The sequence below is a fragment of the Tachysurus vachellii genome, chromosome 16, assembly GCF_030014155.1.
Source record: "Tachysurus vachellii isolate PV-2020 chromosome 16, HZAU_Pvac_v1, whole genome shotgun sequence".
NCBI lineage: Eukaryota > Metazoa > Chordata > Actinopteri > Siluriformes > Bagridae > Tachysurus > Tachysurus vachellii.
In genome coordinates this window covers 3,342,071-3,357,093 of record NC_083475.1, presented here as the reverse complement: position 1 = coordinate 3,357,093, position 15,023 = coordinate 3,342,071, and the positions used below count along the sequence as shown (strand labels likewise).

At 37.6% G+C, this 15,023-nt stretch overlaps 2 protein-coding genes across 8 annotated transcripts in view; one reads left to right on the top strand and one right to left on the bottom strand.

The window, feature by feature from the left end:
• LOC132858830 (NACHT, LRR and PYD domains-containing protein 12-like) overlaps positions 1-15,023 on the top strand; it is a 291,009-nt gene that overhangs the window by 217,969 nt on the left and 58,017 nt on the right. The window lies entirely within an intron of this gene.
• Positions 1-15,023, bottom strand: part of LOC132858844 (NLR family CARD domain-containing protein 3-like) — a 50,474-nt gene that overhangs the window by 23,367 nt on the left and 12,084 nt on the right. For 2 of the 5 annotated variants that reach the window (XM_060889364.1, XM_060889363.1), the window contains 5 exons: positions 13,975-14,054; positions 7,590-7,724; positions 7,256-7,372; positions 5,572-5,622; positions 3,619-5,388 (listed from right to left, as the gene is read on the bottom strand). In XM_060889364.1, coding sequence (XP_060745347.1) covers positions 3,619-5,388; positions 5,572-5,622; positions 7,256-7,372; positions 7,590-7,642 — 1,991 coding nt within the window. In that variant the 5' untranslated portion in view covers positions 7,643-7,724; positions 13,975-14,054. Of the gene's footprint in view, positions 1-3,618; positions 5,389-5,571; positions 5,623-7,255; positions 7,373-7,589; positions 7,725-13,974; positions 14,424-15,023 lie in introns of those variants that run through there. The other 3 variants (XM_060889365.1, XM_060889366.1, XM_060889362.1) reach the window with 2 other exon arrangements.

The window sequence follows — 15,023 nt, the reverse complement described above, 5'->3', positions numbered from 1 at the left end:
GAAAATAAAGTTCAACCAATTTTACTGTGGAATTTTTTAATAATCCCTCAAAATCACCATATCATTTACAAATTTAAAAGTGTTAGTTGATAAAACTCATTCAGATCACTCATAATGACCTACTCTATGCTCACAATAAAGATCAAATAATTCTGCTCTGGAATTCTGAAGTAATTTTCATTCAAACTAGATATTTCTGTCTATTTTATTCAACCAGAATCCCAATTTGATCCATTATAAAATGAACATTTAGAAATGTTAGTTGCTCAAACCAAATCAGATCACTTAAGAATGCCCTCCTCTAGGCTCATAATAAACATCTAAATAATTTTACTGTAGGATTTTGAAGTAATAGCTCTTCAAACTCACTGTCTGTTTCAATATAATTGACATTTTGATTCATTTCCAAATTTGATTGATTTTTGATTGGACAGTTTTAATTGTTAGTTGATCAAAGTCAGATAATTTCATAATGGCCTATTCTATGGTCACTATAATGATCAAGCAATTTTATTGTGGAAATTTATTTTTTTTGCCAGTAGGCACTTTTAATCCATGATAAAATATATATTTCTAAAGTGAATCAGTTCACTTTATATTGAGATACGTCATGCTCACAGTAAAGACAAAATAATTCTACTGTGGAAATTTAAAGTTATTTTCATTCAAAGTTACAGTGTCTGTAATCCATAATATTACAGACATTAATTATATTTAAAATGTTATTTGTCACATACATAAACATGTAATGTGTTTTACGACTGTTCCTTATTTTAGTAAAGCAGAAGTATAAGGAAAAATAGCAAAATGGGTAGAAGTACAGAACTACAAAAAAAATTTAAATTTAGATACAATTAAGATGTAGATAATAAATAAATGAATTAAAAATAATTCTGTACAATGAGCAGTGAATGGGATGGAATATGGACAAGTATATATATATATAATTTACATATCGTCGCTGTCGGGCGGAAACCTTGTATGTCCAAATTTGGTCAATTTCATATTTTTTCACATATCAATGCTATTGGTCAGTCCCCACGTGGGTCTGTTATCTTTACAAGTTATTAACCAATCTAAAGTCTTGAAATTAGCTTGAGCGCAAATCTCATAACTCCATTGGACACTTCAACTGTCCACCTCTTCCGCACTCCGCAAGAGAGCTTCACGGCATATTTCTCCTCAAGAACAGTCGCAACGAATCAACACGTATTCTGAGGTAAATGTCAAAACACTGGGCTCAAAGAAAAAAAAATCTTGACCCCCCGCTAGTTCTGGTGCTCGTCTGTGGACAGGAATTTAGCGCAAGACAATCCACTGCAATGCGGACTAAACCCTGTGCATTGCAGATAAGGTACGCCGTTTTTTTAATTTCCTGAAAAATAATGGTTTTGGAGATACGAGGATTCCGCCTGACAGTGACGATATATACAGGCATTGCATATATAATTCTACTAATTAACTTTCATCCATAATAAAAGGCTTGATTAATCTTTATTTTAAACATTGATTGTTGATCAAACTGACTCATATCACTTCTGGTTGATGTAATCTATGTGAATTTTCCATTTTATAATGGATTAAATCTTGCCCATTGGCTGAATTATATTAATTTAATGATGTAATCAATGTAATGATTTTAAAAGAGAATTACTAAACAATTCCACAGTAAAATTAGCTAATATATATTCTTAGCATAGAGAAGATCATTTCAAAGTGATCTGAGTAAGATTTATCAACTAACACTTTGAAATTTCCATTTTATAATGTAAAGTGTACTTCCTGGCACAATTATATTGCCAGATATTGTGATTTTGAACAGGAATTATTAATGAATTCCACAGTATAAAATTGAGCATAGAGCAGGTCATGCTGAAGTGATGGGAGATTTTTTTAGTTTTATCAACTTTCAAAAATTGAGGGTTCATGGTGTAGCATCCCGACTGAATAATGTCTTTAATTCTTTAATGTTGTAAAGCTCATTTAACTCAGTGGACCCACCGTAAGAGCTAACAAAAAAGAGAGCCGAAAAAATAAATTTAACATTTTCTTACAATAATATTACATACACATCTTTACATGAAATCCACAAAAATGAGCCACTTCCACACATGAAATATTGACCAATATCAAATAATATACTCAACTCAAATACTATCTCTGACAAGTGCTCTACAATTCCATTTAACAAAGATTAAATATTTAAATTAATACTGTTATGTATTCTGTCATTATTATAAAGGAGACATATCGCTAGCACGCTGTATAAACCAATTTAATCAATTTAGAGAGTTCACACCATTTATTTTATAACATCAAAGTGATCTATAAAGACATTGCAACAATAAATCTGAACCCAAATGAGACTCACACCAACCTTGTGCCTCCTTTATTCAGGTACTGAACAAACAAATGTTAGAAAAATGTCATTTAAGATGCATTACATTACTATGTTTTTACTCCTCACTGTTTATTACAACATTAGGTCCCTTTTATTGTCATTTACACATGGGCATATAGTGTTTGGGGAAATGGGATGTTAGGATGATAAGGCATTTCATAATTCATAAATATTGTAAGGCCTATATCACTGTGGAATGTTGAAGAGTCTAAATCAATAATTATTTCAGTTTCTTATAGATATTATAACTCAAATATTATATGCAATAAACGTTCTAGGGATGAGTCCCTTATTTTTCCCTCACTGAAAGTGGGAACACTAATCTAAAGTAAGAAATGTTAGACTAATGAATGTTAAGTTGCAGGTCAGCAGCCTGTTGACTTGAAGATAAATCACTGCTCAGGTGATCAAAACCTCCATCACCTAAAGCTCTTTAGAGAACTGCAGCAACCCAAATGATCAGAAGCAATTATTTATTTTCTTATTAAAGAAAATAAATGATTTTCTTATTTCTAAACTTTTACTACAATCAGTAGTCCAGTGGTCATTTTACACATCAAATGAGTGTGATAAAAAAATGACTAAACACAGTATAGAAACTGCTTTGTTCAATGTCACAAATGATCCCCTGATGGCTGCTGATACTGGTCTCTTACAAATTCTTGTCTGGCAACATTTTTATAATAATAATCATGATAATAATAATAATTATTATTATTAGTATTATTATTATATACAGTTATTATTATTATTATTATTATTATTATTATTAGTAGTAGTAGTAGTAGTAGTAGTAGTAGTAGTAGTATTATTATAAAAATGTTTCCTATAGTGGGTATAAGGCTTTTCAAAGTCAGCTTTTTATGACAGACCATTTCCACCTCACAAATGAAACCTAGTAATTAAGGTAATTTTTCATTACTGCAGTAAACATGGGTCTTTATGTCTGGTACACAGGTGTGTTTAATATACATCAAACATCCAACATAAACCCAGCATTAACTTCCTAATTATTTTAAGATATTAAGATGAGTCATAATTACAAAACTTAAAAACTCCCTCAAATGTAATCACCTGCTACTAAATAGCAGCCCTTCGGTATCATTCATTTATTAATGCAGATTTTATTCTCAGAACATCCCAAAGTCCATATTAGAGTGTGTTCAGTTTCTCTTTAACACTGTAACAGTAGAACAGTTATATTCAGATTTGCTTACATTGCTTTACTGGATGCGATAATCACAGGCATCATCTTCAGAACAACATCTTCTGTTATCTTATATGTACTGGTATATTTACTCAGGTCAAACTCATCCAGCTCCTGTGCTGATGTCAGTAACACAAACACCAGAGCAGACAGCTGTGAAGAAGAGAGTTTACTTTGTTTTCCAGATTTCAGGTAGTGTTGGATTTTCCCCACTAGAGAATTATCACCCAGTTCATTCAGACAGTGGAACAGATTGATGGATTTCTCTGTAGGAAGATTTTTACTGATCATCTCCTTAATGTACTGAACTGTTTCCTTTATGCTCTGTGAGCTACTTCCTGTCTGTCTTACTAAAACACGTAAGAGTTTCTGATTGGACTCCAGTGAAAGACCCAGAAGAAAGCGAAGGAAAAGATCCAGATGTCCAGTCTGACTTTCTAAAGTCTGATCTATAGCACTCTTGTGTACATCTGAGATTGTATTTTTTTTCATCCATTTGAAATTGTATTGTACAAGAACATTTCTCCTCCTCTTCATGAAGGTCAGGTACACATACAGAGCTGCGAGATGCTCCTGAATGCTCAGATGAACAAAGCAGTACACTTTACTCTGGTGAAGCCCAAACTCCTCTCTGAAGATCTGAGTACACACACCTGAGTACACTGCTGCTTCTCTCGCATCAATACCACACTTTCTCAGGTCTCCATCATAGAAGATCAGGTTCCCTTTCTTCAGCTGCTGAAAAGCCAGTTGTCCCAGTTTAAGAAGCATTTCTTCATCACTCTCCTGCTTCTTTGGGTATTTTTCTCTTATGATGTTTGTCTGAATAATGAGGAAGTGTGTGTACATTTGAGTCAGAGTCTTGGGGATCTCTCCACTCTCTGCTTCACCCAACATTCTTTCTAGAACAGTGGCTGAAATCCAGCAGAAGACTGGGATGTGGCACATGATGTAGAGGCTTCTTAATGACTTCAGGTGTGTGATGATATTATTGGCCAGGCTCTGATCACTGATCCTCTTCCTGAAGTACTCCTCCTTCTGTGGGTCATTGAACCCTCGTACCTCTGTGACTCGATCCACACACTCAGAGGGGATTTGATCAGCTGCTGCAGGTCTGGAGGTGATCCAGATGAGAGCAGAGGGAAGCAGATTCCCTTTGATCAGGTTTATCAGCAGCACAGGCACTGATGCTGATTCAGTTACATCACACACTCTCACTGTGTTCTGGAAATCTAGAGGAAAACGACACTCGTCCAATCCGTCAAAAATGAACAGAACCTTTTCCAAACTGGACATTTCTGTTTCTTTTGTTTCCTTAAAAATGACATGAAGGAGCTCCATCAGACTCAGTTTCTGGTCCTTCATCAAGTTTAGCTCTCTGAAAGGAAGTGGAAATATGAGGTGGACGTCCTGATTTGCTTTCCCTTCAGTCCAGTCCAGAATGAACTTCTGCACAGAGACTGTTTTCCCGATGCCAGCGACACCCTTTGTCAGTACAGTTCTGATGGGTTTGTCTTGTTCAGATAAAGGCTTAAAGATGTCATTGCATTTGATTGGTGTTTCCTCTGTTCTTCTTCTCCTGGATGCTGCCTCGATCTGTCTCACCTCATGTTCATTATTGACTTCTCCACTGTCTCCCTCTGTGATGTAGAGCTCTGTGTAGATCTCATTCAGGAGTGTTTGGGTTCCCAGGTTTATCATCACTCCAATCAAACACTGAAACTTCTTCATCAAATTTAATTTGAACTTTTTCTGGAATTCATTTACAGCAGCAGTTTCTCTGTGATATTGTGAAACAGGAAGATGAGGTGAGACAAGGACTTCAATTATTAGACTTTAAGATCACTATTTTCTGACTGGTTACCACAGAAGTTCTCACTACGTGTTAAATGTAGTTAATAACAGCAGAGAGGTTTATAATATCAGTGTGTCAGTGTCACAGTCATGCTGGTTTTGATCTTACTCTGTTTCTGTGATCTTCGTTTCTGTTCTGTTTCCTGTCTTCTGTAGATCACTGTGAATGAAAATTGTAGTTGATCATTTCATCAGTTCACACTACAGTAGTGGTAGTTTTCCCAGTACTTAATCCCACATGACTATGGAACATTAGGAAACTGCAGAAAAATCTCTGGTCCTATTTTAACTCTAGTTACTCTAGGTTTATTTCTGTGTGTCTGTTAGAGATGTGTCGGAATCCAGCACTCTAAAAGAACAGGTAATGTGTTCTAAACAGATACAAATACAGATACAGTTTATAAGAAATCATGTCAGAAAGGTTCACAGGTACACAATCCCTAACTATAACCAGTATAACACTACAGCCTGAATGTGACACCAGTCAATCACACATAGGGGCAATTTATCTTCACCAGTCCACCTACTGGAATGTGTTTGGGAGGTGGGAGTAAACTAGAGAACCTGAAGGAAACCTACATGGAGAAGGAGAGAACATGTGAAACTCCACACAGATAGACACTGGGGACCCTGGAACTGTGAGGCAGCAACTTGTGTTTCATCAAAATAGGATTTATTTAATAATAAAAACACATTTGTAGCCTAGAGGTCTAGGTCCTGGACTATTGATCAGAAGGTTGTGAGTTTGAATCCCAGGTCTACCACTGCAGGGCCCCTGAGCAAGGCAGGGAGTTGTATAAAATGAGATCTAAATGTTAGACACTCTGGATACGGACGTCTGCCAAATGCCATAAATGTAAACATCTGCAGATACTTTCATGATCTTTCTGTATGACTTCATTCAGTGCTTTTCTCTGTCTCAGAATTAAGTCTCAGATTAAAGGATTAAGTCTGTGCTTTAATGCCCAGTACATGTTTTAAGAAAAAACAGACATTGCCTGTGTCCATATATTGGTATATACAATCACCATAAACACAACACTCTTCATGGACACAACACCAACCAATGGTGATCTCTTTCTCTAGAGTTTAAAACAAAAACATATCCTTAATTTATCCTTGATATTGATTTTAAATTTAAATTTTAAATTTATATTAAGTGTTGAATATTTACACTACATTTACAGCCACACTTAAATTAACACTACATGCATTTCTGTGTGTAACTGAAAGTATTGAATTATCACTAAAATTTTATAGTAAAATATCATAACTATCAAAACTGCAGCTAATTACTCTGTAAATAAAATTTAACACAGAGTGTATTAAACATCCCTGTTCATGTCTTACAGTAATCACACAATGGCTCTGTAGATTTCCTGATTGAATTCTGGTGTAACTCTAGAAGAATCTTATGGCTGGGTACTGTATAATGTCACTGAATAAATGATGCTAAGTGGTGGTCTAGTCTGCAATGACCAAACACTCAGTGGACCAAAAAAGTATTTGGACATTTAAGGTATACTTACAAACATGAATTTCACTGCATTAAAAAACAGCATATCAAGTGTCATTTATTTTAAAAGATACCACAAGCTCGCTTTTCAAGACAAAAAAATTAATTCCCCAAAAAATAGACTTCAATATTAAGAATTTAATGACTGAATTTAGACACAGGCTTGATTATAGATCATAATCAGTGTTTTAGTATTTAGTTTGTCATCCTGTTTATCTAGTTAAATGTCCCTTTAAATGTGACTTTAGCAGTGACATTCACAGTGAGGAGAGGTTACCTGTGTAGAAGTGATGTGTCTCTATCTTTAAACCCAGGAGGAGGATCCATAGACTGTTCACTCTTCATGGAGATACAGCTGTGTGTTGGTGATTCTGATCTCTTTCCCTGGAGTTTACTGTACAACATTATACACAATCCTTTAGTCATTTATATAAACTCTTTATTTTACTTACATTAAACAATACATTTTACTGTGAATTAGTGACTGTTAGATGTGTATACTTATATACTGTAATAGAAAAAAAAACATTTGGTTAAATCATTTCATATTTACTACTAATAATTTAGATGTGAATATTTAATGACTAGAACACAAGGATGTTGTAGATTACCAGTTGTTTGATGGTGTAGAAACATTATCTGTGTCCAGATCAGGAGTCTCCATCTTTAAATATTAGTAAAGTTTACACAAACACACAGCTGAGTCCTGAAGAGTCTGATCTCTTCTGATGGAATGGATCACACTCCTAGAAAACACACAAACAAATGTGCAATTAAATTATTACATGAATTTTTATATCTTTATCCTTAAAAAAATGCCCTCATTGATTTAATTAAAAGAAACTGTAATTAAGTAACCTGTTATGTAAGTTTATTTATATTCTATTAGTCACTTTTTGTAGAGATTCTCAATCACTTGGTAGTTCTTCATGTAGAAGGATCCTGCACCTTCTAGTTCTGCCTCACACAGGCAGGGTATCTTCAAGTTTCTCTCTCACAGACAGGGTTGCTGCCCTCTGAAGCACATGCCTGCATGGGAATTATGTCTTGTGAAGAAATGGCAACATGTATGTCTTTTATTTTGAGAATGTTGGATCCACGGATTGTTTCCACATTCAAAACAATCTGGGACATGTAAACTAAATGTAAAATACACAGTCATTGTGAGTGTGTGCATGTGTGAGAGTCTCACTCTTTACCTCGTGTGAAACTTCACATGAACGTGTTTACATGATTCATTGGTTATACAACAGAATTACCGTTATCATCAACTCCTGTTTACAACACTTATTCACTGGATAATACAAGGTGCACATTGAGTTCAACCATTTTAACTCCGCAACATTTCTACTGCAATAACCAAATCACCCACTGTGCTACATAAACAAAGAATTTGCTTAAGATTGCTTAAACACATTTGCCCACTCTGACATCACATTTTCAAAACAGTTAACACACAGGATAAAACTGAAGCTCAATGGCCAAAATGACTCATTTTGTTAGCAAAATGCTCTAACACTCACAAAACATTAAAAACATGCAACATAAGCAAATATTTCCATCAAACACCACAACTTGTGGTCAAATTAATTTATTCTTTCAATCAATCATTACACAATGGACAATAAAATACAAAATGCAGCCATCAATATGAAATATGATACTTTACAAACTCTAATGGATACTTGAAAAAAGCTACCAAAGGAAACTTATGGGTGGAAATACCTTTAAAAAAAGAAAGATATATAATTTTATCTTTCACATTTAGTCCATTCGTTCTTGACGATTATGCCACAGGTTCTCATCAACATCGCATTGAATGTTTTCCCTTGCAATGCACCAAGGGAAATACCTCCTTGCATGGCATATCCATTCCTGGCAGTCCTCTGCACCTATTGCCAGGCAACCAGCATTCATTGCCTGCAGGAGGGGCATCTGCTCATATGGCCGGTGATCATACACCTTCCACCTCCAAGCAAAGAAGAACTCCTCGATTGGGTTCAGAAAAGGTGAGTATGCAGGGAGGAATTGCATCATAATACGAGGCTGTGCTGCAAACCATTCATTCACAAGGCGAGAGTGGTGGAAAGCCACATTGTCCCAAATTATGACATACAGAGTCATGCCAGGCCTCAACAGCCCTCTCTCTTCGGGTGGAATCAGTAATTCTTTCAATTCATTAAGAAATGTGATGAGGCGTTCTGTATTGTATGGGCCAATAGTTGGTACTGTATGTGGCAAAGGACTCCATCATTGGAGATGGCAGCACACATTGTGATATTGGCACCCCTCTGACCTGGCACTGTGACAGTGGCCCTCTGCCCAATGATGTTCCTCCCGCATCGCCTCACTTTACAGAGGTTGAAGCCAGCTTCATCCACAAAAGTGAATTTGTGATGTGCCCCTTCAGCTTCAAGCTCCATTATTCTCTAAGGAAAAGAGCAAATTCATAAAGCAAATTATTCCAGTCGCATGTAACTATGGTAAACAAGGTATTACAATAAAAAATCTGTACCTGCACATACTGGAATCGTGCCTCCTTTACGATGTCAGAGTTTCTTTGAAATGGAACTCTGTACAGCTGCTTCATTCTGACATGGTTTCGTTTAAGGACTCGATCTATAGTTGCCAAATTCACACTGCATATATTTCTAAATGCTCCCTGATCTGCAATTACTGCTGCCTGGATTTCACGCAGTCTGATTGCATTGTTTGCCACTACCATATCTACAATGGCAGACTCCTGTTCAATACTAAATATCTTTCCTCTGCCACCAGTGTGTGGTAATGTGTGGATTCTATAAAGTAAAAGCAAAAAGCCTGTCAAAATTGACATTACTGTATCAAAGTCACATAAATGGGATTGATAAAACATCTGCATTACTGTAGACACAGTTTGTTCTGCTAACAGGGTAATACAGTAAAGCTGAAATACACAGTGGTATACATTACAGTAACACTATGAATCACCTGTTCTCATTCCGAAAAAGCCTGACAATAGATGCCACAGTGCTCTCACTCAGAATGGGCTGGACCCTTTGTCCAGCCTTTCTACAGGACAAGCCATGATTGATGACATGGTCAATAATTGTTGCCCGAATTTCATTTGAAACTTTAGCTCGAGTTTGTCCTCTTGCTGCTGCAGCTCCTCCACCACACACACACACACACACACACACACACACACACACACACACACACACACACACACACACACACACACACACACACACACTCCTCTTCTTCTGGCCCCTCTGCCATAGCCTCTTACTCTCCTTCCGTGCCTACAGACTCTTTGATCCATGCTTGCAAATAGCAACACAGAGGTGGCATCTTTTATACTGTAGATGGATGAAGGCTGATTGCTGATTGAAGAGTTGTGCAAATGAGTTTCACACAGGTGCATAGATTTTATAATTATGCAAGTAGTTTCTATCAGCTGTGAATAGATTTTTTTCTTTTGTTCAATACAGTGAATCCAATAGAGTTTGGGGTCTTTCAATGAGATCTGTGTTAACTGTTTTGACAAAGGGTGTGAAAAATGTGTGAAACAAATGAAAAAGTGTTAAAACATTTGCAAGAGTAGACTTCTGCTGTGCTAATAATGTGATGATGAAGATCAAGCGGATCACAGTTTCATTTAGTGTGTCTTAGCAAATGAGAAAAACTGTAATAGGCCTTTATACTTAAGCTTGTTTTTATGGTTATTTGGCAAATCAGATAAATGAAATGTTTTATTAGTTTAATAGGGTTAGTTTATTATTAATTTGTGATGCAATATGTTTGGCACTTCACTATGACTGAATAATTGATATGAATATTTGATTGACTGAATAATTGATCAATTTTATTAGCGAGTGGCTTGACTGCAGTGATTTTGACTATTGACAATTTGCACCTCCAAATAAAACTTTAACAAACCTCAAAAGGTTTAAAATAAGCACGATTTTTTTTACTATACTGTGTTGTGATCTTAATTTTAATAGATGTGTGTTTAAAGGGAACAATAATTTACCCATTAAGTCTTTTTCATTCATTCATTTTCATTCATTCATTTTCTACCACTTATCTGAACTTCTTGCCATCATCAGGCATCAAGGCAGGATACACCCTGGATGGAGTGCCAACCCATCGCAGGGCACACACACACACTATGGACTTATTTTCCAGAGATGCCAATCAACCTACCATGCATGTCTTTGGACCGGGGTAGGAAACCGGAGTACCCGGAGGAAACCCCCCAGGCACGGGGAGAACATGCAAACTCCACACACACAAGGCGGAGGCGGGAATTGAACCCCCAATCCTGGAGGTCTGAGGCGAACGTGCTAACCACTAAGCCACCGTGCCCCCCTTTCAGTCTTTTTAATTTAATGAATTGTACCTTAATTTAAATACTTTATTCTTTTGAAATAAAGTTACATATTATTGTCTTAGAGAGTAATATTTTAACATAACTTTTCCTAATGAAACATGTGACTTGAACTCAACAGAATATCTTGAAGGAGATTTGGTGAGCTTAATAGGTACTTTTACCCTAATATCACCATTTTGGTGTTATTTTTCTTCTAACTATTTTTGTTTTATTTTAGAACAAAAATAAAACCTCCCAGGAAGGGGGTAACAACCTAAAGAGACCCTATTTTTTTTTTAGATTTTTTTTCAACTATTGGTGTTTTTTATACAGGAATTCAGCATTAAAGTGCAATATTATACTCACTTTTTTTTTTTTTTCAAAATGAAAAACAATGCATTTCATAAAAAGCATTTCACTGCATGTCATACTTATCCATCCATCCATCCATTTTCTACCGCTTTTTCGGGACCGGGTCGCGGGGGGGCAGCAGTCTAAGCAGGGATGCCCAGACTTCCCTCTCCCCAGACACTTCCTCCAGCTCTTCCGGGGGAATACCGAGGCGTTCCCAGGCCAGTCGAGAGACATAGTCCCTCCAGCGTGTCCTAGGTCTTCCCCGGGGCCTCCTCCCGGTTGGACATGCCCAGAACACCTCCCCAGGGAGGCGTCCAGGGGGCATCCGGAACAGATGCCCGAGCCACCTTAGCTGACTCCTCTCGATGTGGAGGAGCACGGCTCTACTCTGAGCTCCTCCCGAGTGACCGAGCTCCTCACCCTATCTCTAAGGGAGCACCCAGCCACTCTGCGGAGGAAACTCATTTCGGCCGCCTGTATCCGGGATCTTGTCCTTTCGGTCATGACCCAAAGCTCATGACCATAGGTGAGGGTAGGAACATAGATCGACTGGTAAATAGGGAGCTTCGCCTTGCGGCTCAGCTCTTTCTTCACCACAACAGACCGGTATATTGACTGCATCACTGCAGAAGATACACCGATCCGCCTGTCGATCTCCCGCTCCATCCTTCCCTCACTCGTGAACAAGACCCCAAGATACTTAAACTCCTCCACTTGAGGAGGAGCTCTCCACCAATTCCACGAAATCCTGTGGTCCCCAAACCGGACTCCCTCCGGCCCCCGACTGCGCCTAGAAATCCTGTGCATGTAGATAATGAACAGGACTGGTGACAAAGGGCAGCCCTGCCGGAGTTCAACATGCACCTGGAACAAGTTTGACTTACTGCCGGCAATGCGAACCAAACTCCAGCTCCGGTCATATAGGGACCGGACAGCCCTTAGCAGAGGGCCCCGGACCCCATACTCCCAGAGCACCCCAGACAGGTCACCACGAGGACACAGTCGAATGCCTTCTCCAGATCCACAAAGCACATGTGGACTGGTTGTGCAAACTCCCATGAACCCTCCAGCAACCTGGCGAGGGTATAGAGATGGTCCAGTGTTCCACGACCGGGACGAAACCCGCATTGTTCCTCCTGAATCCGAGGTTCGACTATCGGCCAAATTCTCCTCTCCAGTACTCTGGCATAGACTTTTCCGGGGAGGCTGAGGAGTGTGATCCACCCCCGGTGCCTTGCCACTGAGGAGCTTCTCAACTACCTCAGTGACCTCAGCTTGGGGGATCGACGGGTCCACAACTGAGCCCTCGGCCTCTGCTTCCTCAATGGAAGACATGTCGGTGGGGTTGAGGAGAACCTCGAAGTATTCCTTCCACCATCTGAGGATATCCCCAGTCGAAGTCAGCAGATTCCCACTTCCACTGTAAACAGTGTGCGCAGGGCACTGCTTCCCCCTCCTGAGGCGCCGGACGGTTTGCCAGAATTTCTTCGAGGCCAACCGATAGTCCTTCTCCATGGCCTCACTGAACTCCTCCCAGACCAGAGTTTTTGCCTCCGCAACCACCCGGGCTGAAGCTCGCTTGGCCATCCGGTACCTAATAGCTGCCTTCGGAGTCCCCCGAGCTAACCAGGCTCGATAGGACTCCTTCTTCAGCTTGACGGCATCCCTTACTTCCGGTCTCCGGTGCCTGTCGTGGCGGCAATCATACTTAGTCATTATTAAAAAAAATCACTTCAATTTGTGTCCAAATAGTTATTTATAAACTAATCTAAGAAGAATCTAAGAACAATCAATCTATTTATCTATGTAAAGCTCAATAACTCTATTAAATGTTAGCTAGAGCAAATTAGCTCTTAGTTAATCTCTTTATTTTTAATGCATGGTCTGAAAACCAAAAATTGTTGTTTCTGATTTCACATGGTAAAGAGGAGACTGAAGGAGAAAAAGCCCAAAAACAAACAAGTGAAGGAAGCTGCATGTGTCGGTGTTCAGTTTCCTGCTTTGTTCAGTTTTTTATTAATAACTCATTTTATCAGCAACAGGTTTCAGAAAAAAAAAGACTGTTGTAGTTTTACTTCATTTACGGTTTAATATTCTTTACAAAAAAGGTTACATTTCTTTCTTTCTTTCTTTCTTTCTTTCTTTCTTTCTTTCTTTCTTTCTTTCTTTCTTTCTTTCTTTCTTTCTTTCTTTCTTGTGATTCCTGATCATATTTTTTGTTGTTTCTCCCTCCTGGAATTTGAAACCAAACACAAATAAAGATGATTTTACACGATACTATAACTCACCGTTAGTAAAGTCCTTGTTCTGAGACATTAATATCACCGTTTCTGCCGCATTAAAGATGTTTAACTTGTCTGAACACTTCCTAAAATGGAGTCGAGACATAGAGAGAGACCTATTTTTACTTTCTAAATAAATATATATTAAGAATCATGTGTCGTTTTGTGATGAGTTGACTCTTTGAGCCGGCTCCTTTGGTGATTCGGAGGGATAAGTAAAATAGTTTTTTCACAAACTCTTAAAACAAACTGATTAAATACAAATGTCCTGATTGTGTTCAGAGACAACACATACTGAGATGACACTACTGTATGTGTTAACAACATTTATCAGACTGTATATTTATAATCACACCCTCCAGTGTCACCCATATGAGGATGAGGTTCCCCTTTGAGTCTGGTTCCTCTCAAGGTTTCTTCCTTTACCATCTAAGGGAGTTTTTTCTCCCCACAGTCACCTGAGTGACCACAGACTTGCTCATTGGGGATAAGTACAAACACATTTAAATATATCTAATATTAATCTCGAATTTTGTATTATATTAATCTTTATATTATTCTTTATAATAACCTTTTGTTCTAGGTTTATGTTCTGTAAAGCTGCTTTGAGCCAATGTCAATTGTAAAAAGCGCTTTACAAATGAATTATAATTGAATTTATCACAAAATATGTACTAAAAAAATTAAACGCACAATGTGTTGCTAGTAAACATATTATCAGTATTTTTTTCGATATATGTCCAACAACGGTGTATTACTGAGTAAAAGTTTTAATATATAAATTACAGTCAAGCCCGAAATTATTCATACTCCTGGCAAATTCTGACTTAAAATTACTTTTATTCGACCAGCAAGTTTTTTCTTGATTAGAAATGACACAGGCGTCTCCCAGAAGATAATAAGACGATGTACAAGAGGCATCATTGTGGAAAAAATTATTTATTTAATTTAATTATTTTCTTTATTTACATTTGAACAAAAAGTGGCATGTCCAAAATTATTCATACCCTTTTCAATAGTCAATAGAAAAGCCTTTATTGCCTATTACAGCAATC